Source organism: Lacerta agilis, chromosome 7, assembly GCF_009819535.1.
Source record: "Lacerta agilis isolate rLacAgi1 chromosome 7, rLacAgi1.pri, whole genome shotgun sequence".
Taxonomy (NCBI): Eukaryota; Metazoa; Chordata; class Lepidosauria; order Squamata; family Lacertidae; genus Lacerta; species Lacerta agilis.
Window position 1 is genome coordinate 50,030,884 of NC_046318.1, and position 17,199 is coordinate 50,048,082.

Here is a 17,199-nt window from a genome sequence, read left to right on the forward strand (position 1 = left end):
TATATTGCAATATTGAAAACCAGTTATCTCCCAGCACTAGTGGGAGACCATGGTTCAAACTTCCACTCAGCCATGAAGTTCACTATTACTGTCCTATGCATGCCTAAACTTAAGTCCCACTGTGCTCCTGTATGACCTGCTTTGCTATGCCTGGTTACAACCCTCCATTGTAGGGATGCGGGTGTCGCTGTGGTCTAAACCACTGAGCCACTTGGGTTTGCTGATCGGAAGATTGGCAGTTTGAATCTGTACAGCAGAGTGAACTCCCGTTGTTCTGTCCCGGCTTCTGCCAACCTAGCAGTTTGAAAGCATACCAGCACAAGTAGATAAATAGGTACCACTGCGGTGGGAAGAGAAATCGCGATTCCGTGCCCTCTGGTTTTTGTCACGGTGTTCCATTTTCACCAAAAGTGGTTTAATCTTGCTGGCCACATGACCCGGAAAGCTGTCTGTGGATAAATGCCAGCTCCCTTGGCCTGAATAGTGAGATGAAGACTGGAAGGCATCAGGTCCAGTCATTTAGACACTAGAAAGGTAGTGAAGATTGTGCTCCAAACAGACATTAATGGTAATCAAAACTGGAAGTTCAACCATTAAATTCAACTTTTGAGAAGTGCCTCTCATGGAGAAACATGAGAACTGCACCCAGCCACAGGGGAACTTAGGGGGTGACAGGAATCCAGACACCATTGCTGGATTCACTCCCCCATGGGACCTAGTATAAAGTCCTGTTTGGAAATAAGAACAGATAAGATGCAGAATCCAGCACAATTCTATGTACATTACCTTAGCTTTAATTGCATAATTATTAATTTTCTACTATGGGTTCATGATCAGAAACATTGCAAACGTTTTATATAGACTAGTTAGCTTTGTATTGCTTATCAAATCGCTCTGAAAGAGCTCTTAATATATTTCCTGGCCATTTTTGGTGTCTATTCTGAAGATTTTCAAGGGCAGTCTTGGTCTGTTGAAAAAAAAGAAAAGGAATACATTGTATTGTAGAAATATATTGCTAAATATATATTCGCAGTTATAAATATCCACAAGGAAAAAGCTAAAGGAATCAGAATCATTAGCAGCCAAAATACTATTTTTCCCCAGCTACATCTGTAATTTCTTTCCAGGATAAACAAGTGAATTTATTTTGAGGGACAGTGCTGTAAATGTAAATCCAGTTGTTTGTATACAGAGGTGTGTTGCATGAGAGTCCTTGTCCCTCAATCCTCAAGAGCAACTTTTTCAGAATGGAGGGTTGGGCAAGAGCAACCAGGGCAAGGAAACCCAACTACAAAACTGCTCATCCCTCTGTGAATCCAGTCCCTTGTTTTATGTTTACCCACAGCACTCTATGAGAATGACAGAGAAGCAGTCTAGCCTACAATATGTACTTTGGGCTGCTTTGTACACAGTAGTTTGCCTACATGGTTGTTACTTTCTGCCATTTAAGGAGACCTGAAGAAATGTTATTGGGTTATATTTCACCAGTGCTTTTTTTCAGGGGGGGGGGATGCATACCACAAAACATTTTGTGAATCTTTGTACTTTTGTCCACCCACTGTATTTATATAATGCTGGCTACTCCCCATTTACATGGGGGTTACATTCTGAGGAACCACACATTTAAGAGAAATCATGTATATTTGAAACACCATTGAAAGAGCCTGCAAACTCCCCCCTCTGCACCCACTCAAAAAATGTGACATTTTGGGGGCATTTTTGGGCTTGGTGCAATGTATGGTTGCACACGTATTGAAAGTCAGAGGACTCAACAAGTTTAAAAATCAACAAATTAAGGAGAGGGAATGCTGAGTGATGAAAATAATGCACAAAAGTATATATAACGAAGCCTAGCTCTGGTTGTAGAGATTGAGGAATTCAGTGTGCAGAATACAATTTAGAACTGAAAGAGGGGGGAAAATAGGAAAAAATTATTATGTTTTTGTATTTCAAAGTATAGAGTTCACTTACTTTTTCAGCCAGCTCTGTGGCAGATATATTTGGATCATATGGGATGGGTTCTCCAATAAATGTCCTCAATTTCACTGGAAACCCTCCATATATGGGAAGGATTACACGCCGAGTTTTCTCATACAGCCATTTTGTCAGCCCTGTAAAAGAAAGCAACCACATATCAAATTGGACCTTAGTTAGCATTCTGTTAAGTAATTGCAATCAATCCATCCCAAGGAGGAAGAGTTAAATAACATGAGTGCTTGGGAAAAGATATACAACATATTCAATCGGCTATTCTCAGCTCTTGGCAATTTGGGTATAAGTTGTACAATTGACTGCAGAATGTGGTTTGTTTCCTGCTCTGTTCCTGTCCATGTTGGGCTTCCTACCATTTTTATAGATTATTGCTTTGTTTTAAATCTAATAGAAAACTAAACAAAGGCATATTTACTCAATACTGAGGCAGGCAGCACAGATGAGTGTCCATGGAATAAACTCCGCTAGTAGGTAGGCAATAGGTAATTTTATGGGTGTTTTTTTTAAAAAAAAATCATAGTTTATTATTAAAATATATTGCCTGAAACTGGTTCTCTTGCTCAACCAAGAAACATAAGATATTTAACTCACTTGTCTTTCCAAAGGTCCTGTATGCTTCACAACTGTTTTGTGTAAATATTGGGATGATGGGCTAGAAGAATGAAGGATAAAACAAAAATGAAAGAAAAGTGAGAAGTGGATAATTACTTCGTCCTGACCACCCCACCTTTATTTATTTTTTTAAGGACAAAGAAGAATGCTTCACATCTGGGATTTTTATGAGAAGCAAGTCACAAATTACACAATTGGCTTCAAAATATCTATTCAAATATCTCAGATGAAGAAACTTCACAAGCTGCACTCCAGATTTTCTGGAATTGAAGAAAAAAGGGGGTGCAAAGGCCATTTTTCTTATTAAAGAAGAAGAGCACCAAAAAACAGAAGTAACCCATTCCGGTATTTCCGGGTTTGACACAGTCCACAACCTGAAAACGCACAACTCACAGCGTTCGCAACCCGAGGTAAGTAAGTAAGTACTTTATTACGGTCGATGACCCGCACACACACACACACACACACACACACAAAAGACACATACAGAATCAATAATAAATGGAATTTAAAATTGATCTGAGATTTGATCTAAAAGGGGTTGGCCGTGTTAAAATTAAAGTACATTAAAATTAATAATTATTGCTTTAAAAGAATAAATTTAGAAATTAATTAAAAAATCAACAATTCAGATTATTATACTACTTAAATCAAAAGAAGGATCAGGAGCCACCTAATTGTGCGGACCGAAGCTTAATAGCGACAGCACAGAACTTTGCCACCGCAGCTGTAACCTGAAGGTTGGCATCTGAGAGGAGCCAATGAGTATAGTGTTCTTCGGGACATCCAGGAGACTCACATAATAGCGGAGAGATAAGTTCATTCCGTAAAGCCCTATAAAAGCAGCAACGGAGAAGTACGTGGTCTGTAGTCTCTACTTCTCCGGAGTCGCATGGACAGAGTCTGTCGCCCAAAGGAACCCCCCTATACCTCCCATCCAATACGGCAGATGGCAGGACATGATTTCGGGCCAGTGTGAACGCCCTTCTGTAGGATGGGACCTCAAGCTGAGTAAAATACCTAGCTGGGAGTTGTAAGTATCTCCGCTCCTCTGGGGTTAAAAAAGAGGGACTTTACTTAAGTCATTTTGCCTCTCGATAGCCATTAACCTCTGCTTGACTAATGCCCTTGCCGTGTTGTAACTATGTGAACACAGGTAAGCTTGGATGTAGACCTATGCTTGTCATCTTGTTTTCTATGGCTTTGCTCCAAGAGGAGCAATGTTTATCTTTTAATATCAATGGGGCAAGGCCCTGAGGATTAAGATGAACTTTCAGCCAAAGGTTACAGGCCTGTGTCCAGAGTCTCGCCTCGACGCAGACCATGCCTGTTTCGAGACGAAGAGCAGCATTTGGCACACATGGAGGCACCTGGAGGGCTGCTCTGATAAATTTTGACTGGACCCTTTCAAGAAGGGTCAGATTTGGTGGAGGGGCACAAAGTTGAGCCCCATAAAGCAATTGAGCTAGCACTTTAGCCTCAAAGAGTTTTAGCGCCGCAGGTACATAGTGTGCACCGTTGGATCCTAAAAAACCTAAGATTGCAGAGGTGGACTTCTGGGCTGCAGCCACAACTTGTGTTAAGTAGGCTTTCCTCGACCCTCTATCGTGGAAGACTATGCCCAAGTATTTAAAACAATGGACTTGCTCGATTTTTCGTCCGTTGATACTCCAAGGTCGTGTCTTAGGACGCTTAGCAAATGTCATTACTTTGGTCTTCTGATAGTTAATAGTAAGACAGGCCTCTTTACAATATTGAGCAAGGGACCGGAGCGCCCGTCTTAAACCGACTGGAGTCCTGGACAAGATCAGGGCATCGTTCCTATTAAACATTATTGATTTCAGTAGCTTTTTTAAAAAAGCAGGGGTGGGGAAGCCATGGCTCTCCAGATATCATTTGACCCCAAAACAGTATATTTGCCATCCTTGGCTATTGGCTAAATCAAGGATGTCAACACAAAACATCATATCCAGGATAATTGTGAAGACAATGCAAATTGCCCAAAGATCACTCACCACTTTCGCCTCCAAAGCGAGCCGAGCAAAACCTGTGCGGTTACCCCACATTAAGGTGCAGTCATTGCTAAAGTTTGCTTCTCTAGCTCCACCAGGTGCAATGCCCAATAAATGGCCTTTCTTCAGAATTTCCACACATTCAGCTTTCTTGAAATCTCTCAAAAAGATCACATCCCAAAACATATTCAGTCCTGAAAAAGTAAGCCCAAAAAAGTGCCTTTTACATAACTCTTATTTAGGAAATAGAGTGTATACTATCCAAGCGTCATTATTCCGAAGATATTGCTCTATTATTGATCAACTAGGATTTCATGGAAGGGGGACTTTATGTTAGTTCCTCTTTTGTTTACATGTTCTGGCCATAATGGTCCTTTCATACATATAAAATTTCACATCCCGTAATCCTATATTGTTAAAAAGTTCCACAGTACTGTTCTAACTGTATATCCATAATTCCCAGCAGGAAGATGCATTCTACAATTCTGGAGTGGATTGGTTTTGAAGTCCATTCATATACCTATCATACTTTGAGATTTGTTTTCTCATTGTTTTTGTGTGTATATGTCTATGCGTGAGTATCTGCTGTATCCAAAACCCAAACAACCTATAGGGATTGAAGACTTGGATTGTCCATCAAGGCACCATGGGCTGTATTTTTATCATGATTCAAACTTGAATAGCAATCTGTTGTACTACAGACTTGACTTGAGGAACACGTGCCCAAAAGGTGCTCACCTCAGCACTCAACCTCACTCTGTGTGCTTTCAAAAAAGAAAAAGAAAAAGGCTATTACCAACAATAGGAGAATGTCTGTTAAAACTAACAGACTTAGCTGAGATACTGAAATTGACATGTTTAAGCACAGAAAAGTCATTGTTAACATTTGTTAAAGATTGGAGACCTCTCAGAGACTTTATGCGAGAAAAACAAAACAAATAATGACATTGGATTCTGAGAATTGAATATAATGTTTTTTTTATAGAAAGTGCCAGTGTTGGGAGGAACATTGGAGTAGATGAAGTGAATATTGTTTATGTATAGCAGACAGGCAAATCAGGAGTCCCTTATATTCTGAAATTTATTTTGCTCTCTTTTATCCTCTTTTTTAATTCTATTTCTTTCTTTATTCCTTTCTCCCTCACTTTCTCTTTATGTTTTTATTATATTTAGAGCAAAGTCATAGTATGGATAAAAAAGGAAGAAATATATTTGATATTAAGTTTTATATAATTCTCTATAAAACCTGATAAGATTTATTCAAAAACTTCACAAAATTATAGAATGCATTTCCTCATAACATCAAAGCAACTCCTCAGTGTACTGACAAAGATAATATGGAATAATAATGTAGAATTGTGGTGGCTGGGGATACAAGCCCCCAGGAATAATTTTGTATTGAGAATGTGCCCCTGTACAGTTGCAATGGGAATTATTCAACCCCCATTGCATATTCATTTGGATGATGTAGCCCTTTGGAGTGTGAAGTTTATAGGCCAATATAATATTGACAGAGCCATGCTTGGCCTTGCATTGGGTCATTTGGCTTGACATTCACATTGGTTTGTGCTCGCCAAGTCACGTGCCCAAGATTCTTGGAACAAGGAGAACATATTCCTTCCAGTCCTTTACTCTGAGGCAATGTTACCTGTAAACATGGCCAGGAAAGTGGAGTGACTTGTTTCCTCCTGCCTAACTGTATTTTGAGTTGGGTAGTTTAATTTGCTTTAGAGATCCTTTAGGCCATTATACTTAATAGATAAGAACTTTCCTTCATAATACTGTGACCTGAGTCTTCCTTATGGTGTTTTTTTCTGTTGAAAAACACCCTGAAGAAAGAAATGAATTAGAAATAATTATTCACCCTACATTCAATCTCTTTCCTTTCAGGGGCTTGGTGAGAAATAACCTGCAGCTGCCATTTTATTTATCTGTGGTTTTGTATTGGCTTGCCTAATACAATGTTTTATATATTAGAGAATTGTTTTATATCTTAGAAAGCATTGTTTTATGTCTGATTTAACACATGTTTTATGTAAAAATACATAATTTAAATATAGATAAATTACCTGGAATCCCATACAGGGCATGATCAATTACTGAATGGCACAGTCTCCCTGTCTCTTTAAAAAGTTTTGTAAAAAATAAGGCATAGCCTACAAGAATAACTGGGTGATGAAAAACAACTATCGCTGGTCCTTTAGGGAGATGTTCCATGCCAACAATTTCATAACCTGAAAATAAAATGAAACAAATAAATATTACTTTGTTGAAAGGTAAATAAAATATTGAAATGTTTTACTGGAGAAAATCAGTGTGGTTCAAAAAACTGAAACTTAGGTAAAAAGCTCTGCTTTATCCTTCAGCTTGCTGGATACTAGGTTGTCATCCACATGTAACAGGACTTTCTCTGTGTTTGTCCCAGAATTAATGGTGGGAAGGGGAATTTCTCCTCTCATGGAACGTTCCTTCCTTGCTTTCTTCCAGGGACAGATGGAAACAGTTTTGCCCAGTCTTTGATTAAGCTATTTTCTGTTTTAAACTACTTTTAGCTTTATGTATTATTATGATAAATGTTTTGGAGATTTTTAATTTTTATTTTAAGGGCAGTATTACCCTTCTGCACAGGATTGCTTTGGGAAAGAGCTATCTAGAGTACATTTATCCCCTCTCCCTAAGAGCTCCAACTTCAGGCATCTTCAAACCATTTTCTGAATCTATTTATACCAAGCTGTTTGCACAACAGATACACCCTTAATGATGTCATAAGTAGTTACAGGGTCTCGTGCTTATGGCCCAGATTTGGGTTTAGTTGTGTATTTTTTTATTTGTACATCAACTCCTAAAAAAATATCAGCCCTCTAGGAAGCATTCAGAATATAGGAAGAGTTCTACTGATCAGGCCTAACGCCTCTATAGTCCACCATCCTTTTTCCTGCAATGTCCATCTAAAGCAGTAGCCATCACCACATCCTGTGCTGGCAAATTCCATCGTTTATGTTAAATCTCACTATACAATTAATCACATTGGCTGTGTACCCACTACACACTTAAAGCCAATCTCTCTCCCTTTCCACAATCCATTAAAGTATTTTAAGAGGGCTTTGCTAATTGTTTCTCAGTGAGGTGTAAACAACATTCTCCAGGTTTCTTTTGGAGAGAAGGCATGCTTTAAATGTGATTAAATGTATGGTGTTTAAGCATCCATCAACTGACCCTTTCTTCTGTAATATGTCTTGATTTCATACCTCATAAAAATTTCTTTATCATTGTTTATTACATATATAAATATCCATTCCTTTGTTTTGATCCTTATGTAGCCAACTGGAACTTCTAGCTGTTGTGACCCTGAGGTGGGTTTAGAGGTCCAGTCCTGATGCACTGTGGCAACTATTGTTCCAGTGCTTCAAGCCTGAAATTCTGATGCTCAGTCCTATGAAATTATACTGGCTCATAAGGTGGAATTACTGGTATGAAAGGAACATGTACCGGTACTCACCATGCCATATCTTTCCAATTAGCTCGAAAATTTGAGCCAAAGCATGCCTGGGCTTGTCCCAAAATTTGCTATAGAAATCATTTTCTTGGTGGTTATTCATGTTCTTGTAAGCAAAGAGCAAAAATGAGATTGCACAGCCAACAAAATAAAAATATAACCATAATGAATAAATCAAAATTGGAAGCAGGAATAACCATCCAGGGTGAACCACATAGTTCAAGAATTCTTCCAAATAAGTAACACTAATCCAGTTTTCCAAAATTTGAATAAACCAGCTCATTGTTTCCTGATCTGAAGCACAAAGTGTATGCAAATGAAACAAATAAATCAAGTGAAATTCACCTCAGTTGTGACGGTATCATTCCCCCCACTGTTTACCTGGAAAACAGAAAATGATGGAATGTAAATGGGCTTAACAGCAATGCCAAGAGAAATAGAATTGAGCATGTAATTCTCAAACAGAATTTTGTTGACGTAATTTGTTTACAGGAGACACACATTGCAAAAATAATATTAAAAGAATCAAACTAACAAAAAATAGGTTGGACTTTATATAGCAGCAGATGATGCCAAGAGAAGGGGGGTATTTTATATAAAACCTTCACTTGAACCAAAACTGATAAAAAAAGATGAGAACGGAAGAATGTTAATGGTACAAATTAAAGTAAAGGGAGAGAATTTCATATTTCATGTTAGTAGGTATCCATGCACCCCCCCCCAAAAAAAATGGGGACAGAATTGTTAGATTATGCAGGTGGAAATATAATATTGATGGGAGATTTAAACAGTGTTCCCTCTTTAGAGTTAGATAGGACAGTCAGAAAAAAGAAAACTAAAGAAGGTAGATTGCCAAAGGCCTTTTTTGAAATGGTATAGACTCTTAACTTGGTTGACATATGGAGAATAAGACATTTGTTGGACAAACAGTTCACTTTCTTTTCCATGTGAATGAAAGCAGTGCCAGGCTGGACGCTATTTGGATGACAAAGGAGATGGAATTAAGAGTTTTAAAAATAGAAATAGAACTGAGAACCTTCTCAGATTATAATGCCATTGTAATGGAACTACAAAGAGAAAGTCAAACATCATTTAGATGGAGACTAAATGAAGACAAATTAGAGGACCAATCTTTTGTGGATAAAGCAAGGAAAGCTCTGGGAAACTATTTTGAGCTAAATCTGAATAAGGAGGTTTCATTGCAGATAGTATGGGATGCCAGCAAGGCAGTTATGATAGGGCTGTTTGTCCAACAAAATTCAATAAAAAAGCAAGGAAAGGCAGGGGGAGAAAAGAGAAATTTTAGATGCAATTTTAGAAAAAGAGAAAGAATTAGCAAAAAATCTTAACAAATAAACAGTAAAACAGGCAATTAGGTTGTTGCAAACACAATATTCAATGGTTATTAATGAAGAAATAGGATGGAAAATTAAAAGATGCAAACAAAAATATTTTGAGCATGCCAATAAGTCAGAAAATTATTGGCATGGCAAATAAGGAAAAATGAGTCAAAAATTATATCAACAAAATAAAGGCAAATGGCAAGATAACAGAAAAACCAAAAGAAATTAGGGAAGCCGTTGTCAAGCACATTATTGATTTATATAGAAAGGGAACAGAAAAGATACCAAAGAAAGAGGAATATCTTAAAAAGAGTAATCTACCGAAAATAAAAACAGATAAGTTAGCAGTATTAAATGAAGAAATAACACGGGCAAGAAATCTTAAGTGCAATAAGTCAAGCAAAAGTAGGGAAATCGCCTGGACTGGATAGCCTATCAGCTAAGTATTACAAGAAACTGAGTGAGCAGCTTGTGAACTCTCTAAAAGATCCGATGAATGAAATTTTAAAAATAGGGAAGGTTCCAGAGACAAGGAAAGAAGCACATATAACACTAATTCCAAAACAAGATTCAGATTTGATGTCAGTTAAAAATTATAGGCCTATTTCTCTATTAAACAATGATTACAAACTGTTTGCGTACATCTTAGCAAACAGATTTTAAAAAGGCTTTAGAAGAATATATTCACAGAGATCAAGCAGGGTTTCTACAAGGTTGATAAATGAAAGCTAACATAAGAAATATTTTGAATATAACAGAATATCTGGGAGTTAGTAATGAAAAACAAGCGGCCCTAATGTTTATAGACGCAGAGAAAACCTTTGATAATATTTCTTGGGAATTTATGAAAATGTCCTAGAAGAGATGGAATTTGGAGGAAAAGATGAGTGCTTTGCCAAAGGTGCTATTTCTGTTTCAGATGATCCCAGTGATAAATAACAATTTATACTTCAAAAAATGGCGAAAATATATTTCAAAATTTATCTGGAATGGGAAAAGACCAAGGATAACACATAAGATACTAACAGACACAAGAGATAGAAGAGGCTTTTCTCCTCCAGACTTCAAATGAAGCAGCATGTCTTGTTTGGAAAGAGGTACATGACAATATATTTTGTCATGATACGGTACTCATATTTATGGTATGGGAAAGAGAAAATACATAAAGGTTTTTCAAACCATATACAGTGGTACCCGGCAAGACGAATGCCTCGCACAACGAAAAACTCACAAAACTACTACTGTGGGAAGGAATCCCGTAAAAGAAATGGAGTGGCCCTCATAGTCAACAAAAGAGTGGTGAAAGCTGTACTGGGATGCAATTTCAAAAATGATAGAATGATCTCAATACGAATCCAAGGCAGACCTTTTAACATCACAGTAATCCAAGTTTATGCGCCAACTATCAGTGCTGAAGAAACTGAAATTGACCAATTCTATGAAGACTTACAACACCTTATAGAAATGACACCAAAGAAGGATGTTCTTCTCATTATAGGGGATTGGAATGCTAAAGTAGGGAGTCAAGAGATAAAAGGAACAACTGGCAAGTTTGGCCTTGGAGTTCAAAATGAAGCAGGGCAAAGGCTAATAGAGTTCTGTCAAGAGAACAAGCTGGTCATCACAAACACTCTTTTCCAACAACACAAGAGACGACTGTACACATGGACATCACCAGATGGGCAACATCGGAATCAGATTGATTATATTCTCTGCAGCCAAAGATGGAGAAGCTCTATACACTCAGCAAAAACAAGACCTGGAGCTGACTGTGGCTCAGATCATCAGCTTCTTATAGCAAAATTCTAGCTTAAACTGAAGAAAGTAGGAAAAACCAGTGGGCCAGTACGATACAATCTAAATCAAATTCCTTGTGAATACACAGTTGAAGTGAAGAACAGGTTTAAGGATTTAGATTTGGTGGATAGAGTGCCTGAAGAACTGTGGATGGAGGCTCGTAACATTATACAGGAGACAGCAACGAAAACCATCCCAATGAAAAAGAAATGCAAGAAAGCAAAGTGGCTGACCAATGAGGCCTTACAAATAGCGGGGGTGAGAAGGCAAGCAAAATGCGAGGGAGATCATGAAAGATACAGGAAATTGAATGCAGATTTCCAAAGAATAGCAAGGAGAGACAAGAGGGCCTTTCTAAACGAGCAATGCAAAGAAATAGAGGAAAATAACAGAATGGGAAAAACCAGAGATTTGTTCAAGAACATTGGAGACATGAAAGGAACATTTCATACAAAGACTACCACAATTAAGGACAAAAGTGGAAAGGACCTAACAGAAGCAGAAGACATCAAGAAGAGGTGGCAAGAATACACAGAGGAATTATACCAGAAAGATATGGAGGTCTCATACACCCCAGGTAATGTGGTTGCTGACCTTGAGCCAGACATCCTGGAGAGTGAAGTCAAATGGGCCTTAGAAAGCCTTGCTACAAGGCAGGCTTAAGCAGTATGTGGACCAAGAACTCCCAGAAGTGCAAGCTGGATTTCGAAGGGGCAGAGGAACCAGAGACCAAATTGCAAACATGCGCTGGATTATGAAGAAAGCTAGAGAGTTTCAGAAAAACATCTACTTCTGCTTCATTGACTACGCAAAAGCATTTGACTGTGTTGACCACAGCAAACTATGGCAAGTTCTTAAAGAAATGGGAGTGCCGGATCACCTCATTTGTCTCCTGAGAAATCTCTATGTGGGACAAGAAGCTACAGTTAGAACTGGATATGGAACAACTGACTGGTTCAAAATTGGGAAAGGAGTACGACAAGGCTGTATATTGTCTCCCTGCTTATTTAACTTATATGCAGAATTCATCATGCGAAAGGCTGGACTGGATGAATCCCAAACCGGAATTAAGATTGCCAGAAAAAATATCAACAACCTCAGATATGCTGATGACACAACCTTGATGGCAGAAAGTGAGGAGGAATTAAAGAACCTTTTAATGAGGGTGAAAGAGGAGGGCGCAAAATATGGTCTGAAGCTCAACATCAAAAAAACTAAGATTATGGCCACCGGTCCCATCACCTCCTGGCAAATAGAAGGGGAAGAAATGGAGGCAGTGAGAGATTTCACTTTCTTGGGTTCCATGATCACTGCAGATGGTGACAGCAGTCACGAAATTAGAAGACGCCTGCTTCTTGGGAGAAAAGCAATGACAAACCTAGACAACATCTTAAAAAGCAAAGACATCACCTTGCCGACAAAGGTCCGTATAGTTAAAGCTATGGTTTTCCCAGTAGTAATGTACGGAAGTGAGAGCTGGACCATCAAGAAGGCTGATCGCCGAAGAATTGATTCTTTTGAATTATGGTGCTGGAGGAGACTCTTGAGAGTCCCATGGACTGCAAAAAGATCAAACCTATCCATTCTCAAAGAAATCAGCCCTGAGTGCTCACTAGAAGGACAGATCCTGAAGTTGAGGCTCCAGTACTTTGGCCACCTCATGAGAAGAGAAGACTCCCTAGAAAAGACCCTGATGTTGGGAAAGATGGAGGGCACAAGGAGAAGGGGACGACAGAGGATGAGATGGTTGGACAGTGTTCTTGAAGCTACTAACGTGAGTTTGGCCAAACTGCGAGAGGCAGTGAAGGATAGGCGTGCCTGGCGTGCTCTGGTCCATGGGGTCACAAAGAGTCGGACGCGACTGAACGACTGAACAACAACAAAGTTGACCCGCAAGACGAATTTCTCTATGGCCATGCTTCGCAAGACGAAGCATTCGTCTTGCGCGGTACCACTGTAAGAAGAACCCTCCCCGCTCGCCATCCCAGCTCGCCGCTCGCCCTCCCCGCTCGCCACTCACTAACCGCTCTCCCCACTCACACTCCCCACGCCTGGCTTCCTCCCGCTTGCTCTCCCCGATCGCACTCCCAATGCCTGGCTTCCTCCCGCTTGCCCTCCCCGCTCGCTGCTCACTCACCGCTCTCCCCGCAGGTGGCAGGAGGCTCTGGCTGGGCCCAGCCAGGCCCAATCCCTGCCTCGGCTTCGGCCCCACTCCCCACACCCGGCTTCCTCCTGCCACCGCCGCCACCGCTCACTACAGTAAGTAACCGCTCTCCCCGCTCGCTCTCCCGACACCCGGCTTCCTCCTGCCACTGCCGCTCACTCATCGCTCTCCCCGCTGGCTCGGTGCAGGCGGCAAGAGGCTCCGGCTGGGCCCAGCCAGGCCCAATCCCCCCCTGCTGCTGCCAGCAACAGGCCCCGACTGTGTTTTCCCCCCCATAGGAATGCATTAATTAAATTTCAATGCCTTCCTATGGGAAACCGTGCTTTGCAAGACGAAATTTCTGCAAGACGAAAAGACTTGCGGAACGAATTAATTTCGTCTTGCGAGGCACCACTGTAATAAGAATGTCATTAATAAGAGTGTGGGGAAAATATAAAGACATGTTAGAGCAGAAAACGCCATGGTGGCTGTCACCCACTGAAGCATTTTCACTTAAGTCGACCAAAAAAGTAAGTTGGTTGACATATAGAGAGTTGTTAACAGAAGAAGAAGGTAAACTCAAACTAAAAAGAAGGTAAACTCAAACTAAAAAAGTATGATGCATTGAAAGACTATTTACAATGTTGGCTACAAAATAGGCAATTAAATGAGATTTTTAAGGAAGACAATAAAAAGGGGTTCAGTTGAAATCTCCAGATTTCAAAAAGAAATAGTGGAAGAGAACTTTAATTTGTTTTAAAAAATATAGTGTTTTATTAGAGTGGGAAACCAAAGATGAAGAGGTTAAATCAGTTATGATTAAATGGGCTCAGGATGTGGGACACAATATTCAATTTGAGCGTTTGGGGAAACTGTGGAAAGTTGATATAAAATTCACAGATTGCATAGTATTCAGAGAGAATTACATGAAAATGATGTATAGATGGTATATCACACCAGTGAAAATGGCAGAGATGTTTAGGAAAGAAAATAACATGTTGGAGATGTAAGGAAAAAGAAGGAACATTTTATCATATGTGGTGGGAATGTAAATGCATTTAAAAAAATCTGGGAAATGATATACAGTGAATTGGGAAAAAAAAATGTTTAAAATGAATTTTGTTAAACATTCTGAAGCCTCTTTGTTAGGTATCTCAAATCAAGAGCTACCAAAAGAAAAATGGACATTATTTATGTATGCTACAACAGGGGCAAGAATCTTGATTTCACAATACCGGAAGACGGAAGAAATACCATCAAAGGAACAATTTTATTTGTTATAAAATTCAATAAATATTCATTTTTTAAAAAAGGAAAACAGAAAATGCAGTACATCAGTTTGAACTGTCGCCCCAGAGCATTCATGATTACATGAAATCACATGCTATTTAATATTTTCCTAGATTTTCCCACTGTAACTAGCCAAGTAGACATATTGTTTTTCTAACATTCATCGTGGGGATGTACAAAATTAGTAATGTATGCTCATCATTTATTTGTTGTAAACCAGGCTGGTTTCATATCATGGCTGAAGTGTTAAGGACCTGTAGACTGAGAGAACTCTGGCAGTTGCAGAACTTTGTTAGCCACTGGACTTTGCACTTGCTGTGTGGTTTGCCTCAACAAATACTTTATAAGTCGAAATGCTCTCTTGTCTTCAGAGAGTGAAGACGAGTTACTTCCAGGTTTCGGCACTCGCACATGTGCGGAAGTGCTAAATTGCACTTTGCGCTTGTGCAGAAGCTCCTAATTGCATCATGCGCACGCACAGATGCACCGGCATGGGTTGCGAACGCGCCTCCTGCATGGATCGCATTCGCGACCCGAGTGTCCACTGTACTGTATCTGCTTGCAGGCAGACTCAGTGTCTGTGTGTGTATGTGGTGGAGCCTGTGCTCTGCCAAGCCTGTGCTGAATGGAAACTCTGTGTATGCTCTGAAGCTAGTTTAATCTTTTGTTCATTATGCAGTTATTTGCAAACAGGTTTATTTTAACTCAGTAAAGCTTTTATTCTTTTACAGAATAAGACTCTGCATTATTAATTTACGCTGCACGACAGGCTGTGCTTGATATCATAGCTGCTTTGATTCCAAGAAGGCTTTTGTGCCTATAATTGCTGTATGGTATGGAGGAATTAAATTTCTGCATCTCAGTGTTATAAAACTGAAAAACCTTAAGAGCTCAAGCTCCTCTCTTCTCACAGCTATGAAAAAACAAATTTCACCTTACAGGAACTGAGAATTAACACAACTAATAGCACATTTGCTAAGCTAAGAGGAGACTGTTGAGATTCCTGCATTGCAGGGCGTTGACTAGATTATTCTTGAGGCCCCTTCCAACTCTATATTTCTATGAATCTATAAACAATTTTTTTTTACTTACATTCCTGGTGAGTCTAAATTGCCTTGGCTTCAGTCACCACTCTGTAGAAGCACCAGAAGTCCTGTTGGGTGCACTTTATCATGGGCTAATTTCCAGCTGTATTGAGACACGTCCGTTTCTGTGGTGGTTTAAAGAGACTGTGATGGGTGTCCCATTTGTATGAAGAGATGAGGCATTATGAAAATGAGGGAAGGATTAGGGAGCCTTCTATTTGGAAGTTGTGGCCATTTGTAATTAAACATGAAATATGGAGTCACACCTACAATGGCATTCATATGGCACAATAACATATTGGGTCACAGAATAAAGGTGGGAATAATGACAAATGTATTATCTCCCTTTATTAGTAGTCTCTCCCTTCCAGTCAGGTATAATATGTATATTGTGTAATGCATAAGCTTCATAACATGTTCTGTTGCAATATGTAATCTTAGTGCATAAGTAAAGGGTCTTTCATTGGCACTTGACTCTTTAATTCTACAGCCCGGTTTGGCGGGGAAGGGCGAGGTATAAATAAAATTTTTATTATTATTATTATTATTATTATTATTATTATTATTATTATTATTATTATTATATGAGGATTTCATTAACACCTTCTGAGTTTGAATACTGAATCTCAAGTAATCATCCTCAGTAAACAATAAACTTGACCAGTCTCTTGTGCTCCAGGCATTTTCCTGAGATCGATCTCCAGTACCATCTGTTTGATCACTGAAATTAAATTCTGCCATTCTGATGTTACTGCAGGCAGCTGGTTGAAAAGGTTCTTCACTAGTTGCCCCTGCTTCTGCATTGCTTGATCAGGAGCAAAAAAATTCCAGGTTGACATGCTTTCACATCAAAAGGTCTCTGGTATTCGGTACATGTTCAACATTGTCAGGTGGAGGCGAAGGATGTCCAGCATGCATTTGTCAGTTAAGTCAGAGCAATGTTTGCATACACTTATGGTTGTCTGTTTTACTCTCTTTTTGCAGAGGAGGGGTATTCCTTGTAACAGAGAAGTAGTATTTTCCTTTCTTGGAGAAATAATGTGATGCAGTCACGGACACATTAAAAACAAATATCCATGGGAATTAAAAGGCAAATAGAACAAAACAAAACAAAACAACCACACATTACTGGTCTTCCCTAATGGATTTCTGCCTTCCCACTCCCTTGCAGAGACCTGAACAAGGTACAGTGGTGCCTCGCAAGACGAAAATAATTTGTTCTGCGAGTGCTGTTGTATAGCGAATTTTTCGTCTTGCAAAGCACCAACTGGAAAATAGCGGTTTGACCAAAAAAAAAAAGATTCGTCTTGCGAGGCAGCCCCATTGACAAATTCATCTTGCGGGGCTGCCTTCCGCTAGCGAATGCCTTTCATCTAGCGAGTTTTTCGTCTAGCGAGGCATTCGTCTAGCGGGGCACCACTGTATGTTC

General features: G+C 39.4%; 1 protein-coding gene across 1 annotated transcript; it reads right to left on the minus strand.

Annotated features, from left to right (window-relative positions):
* Nucleotides 1-792: 792 nt before the first annotated feature.
* On the minus strand, nt 793-15,983 carry LOC117049995 (transmembrane protein 68-like). Its single transcript, XM_033155236.1, has 8 exons — nt 15,778-15,983; nt 8,458-8,493; nt 8,116-8,218; nt 6,686-6,850; nt 4,620-4,810; nt 2,584-2,644; nt 1,972-2,111; nt 793-967 (listed from the first exon to the last, which is right to left on the minus strand). Exons 3-8 carry the CDS (start codon nt 8,213-8,215, stop codon nt 863-865), a joined length of 762 nt encoding a protein of 253 aa, XP_033011127.1. The 5' UTR covers nt 8,216-8,218; nt 8,458-8,493; nt 15,778-15,983; the 3' UTR covers nt 793-862.
* Between the last annotated feature and the right edge of the window lie 1,216 nt (nt 15,984-17,199).

Bases quoted from the DNA above. Each gene is read 5' to 3' on its own strand.
- LOC117049995 (XM_033155236.1), bottom strand. From the start codon at position 8,215: ATGAATAACCACCAAGAAAATGATTTCTATAGCAAATTTTGGGACAAG. The intron at 4,811-6,685 runs GTAATTTATCTA...TTACTTTTTCAG, and splicing joins TGCCCTGTATGGGATTCCAG to GACTGAATATGTTTTGGGAT. The intron at 2,112-2,583 runs GTGAGTTAAATA...TTTCTTTTACAG, and splicing joins CAGGACCTTTGGAAAGACAA to GGCTGACAAAATGGCTGTAT.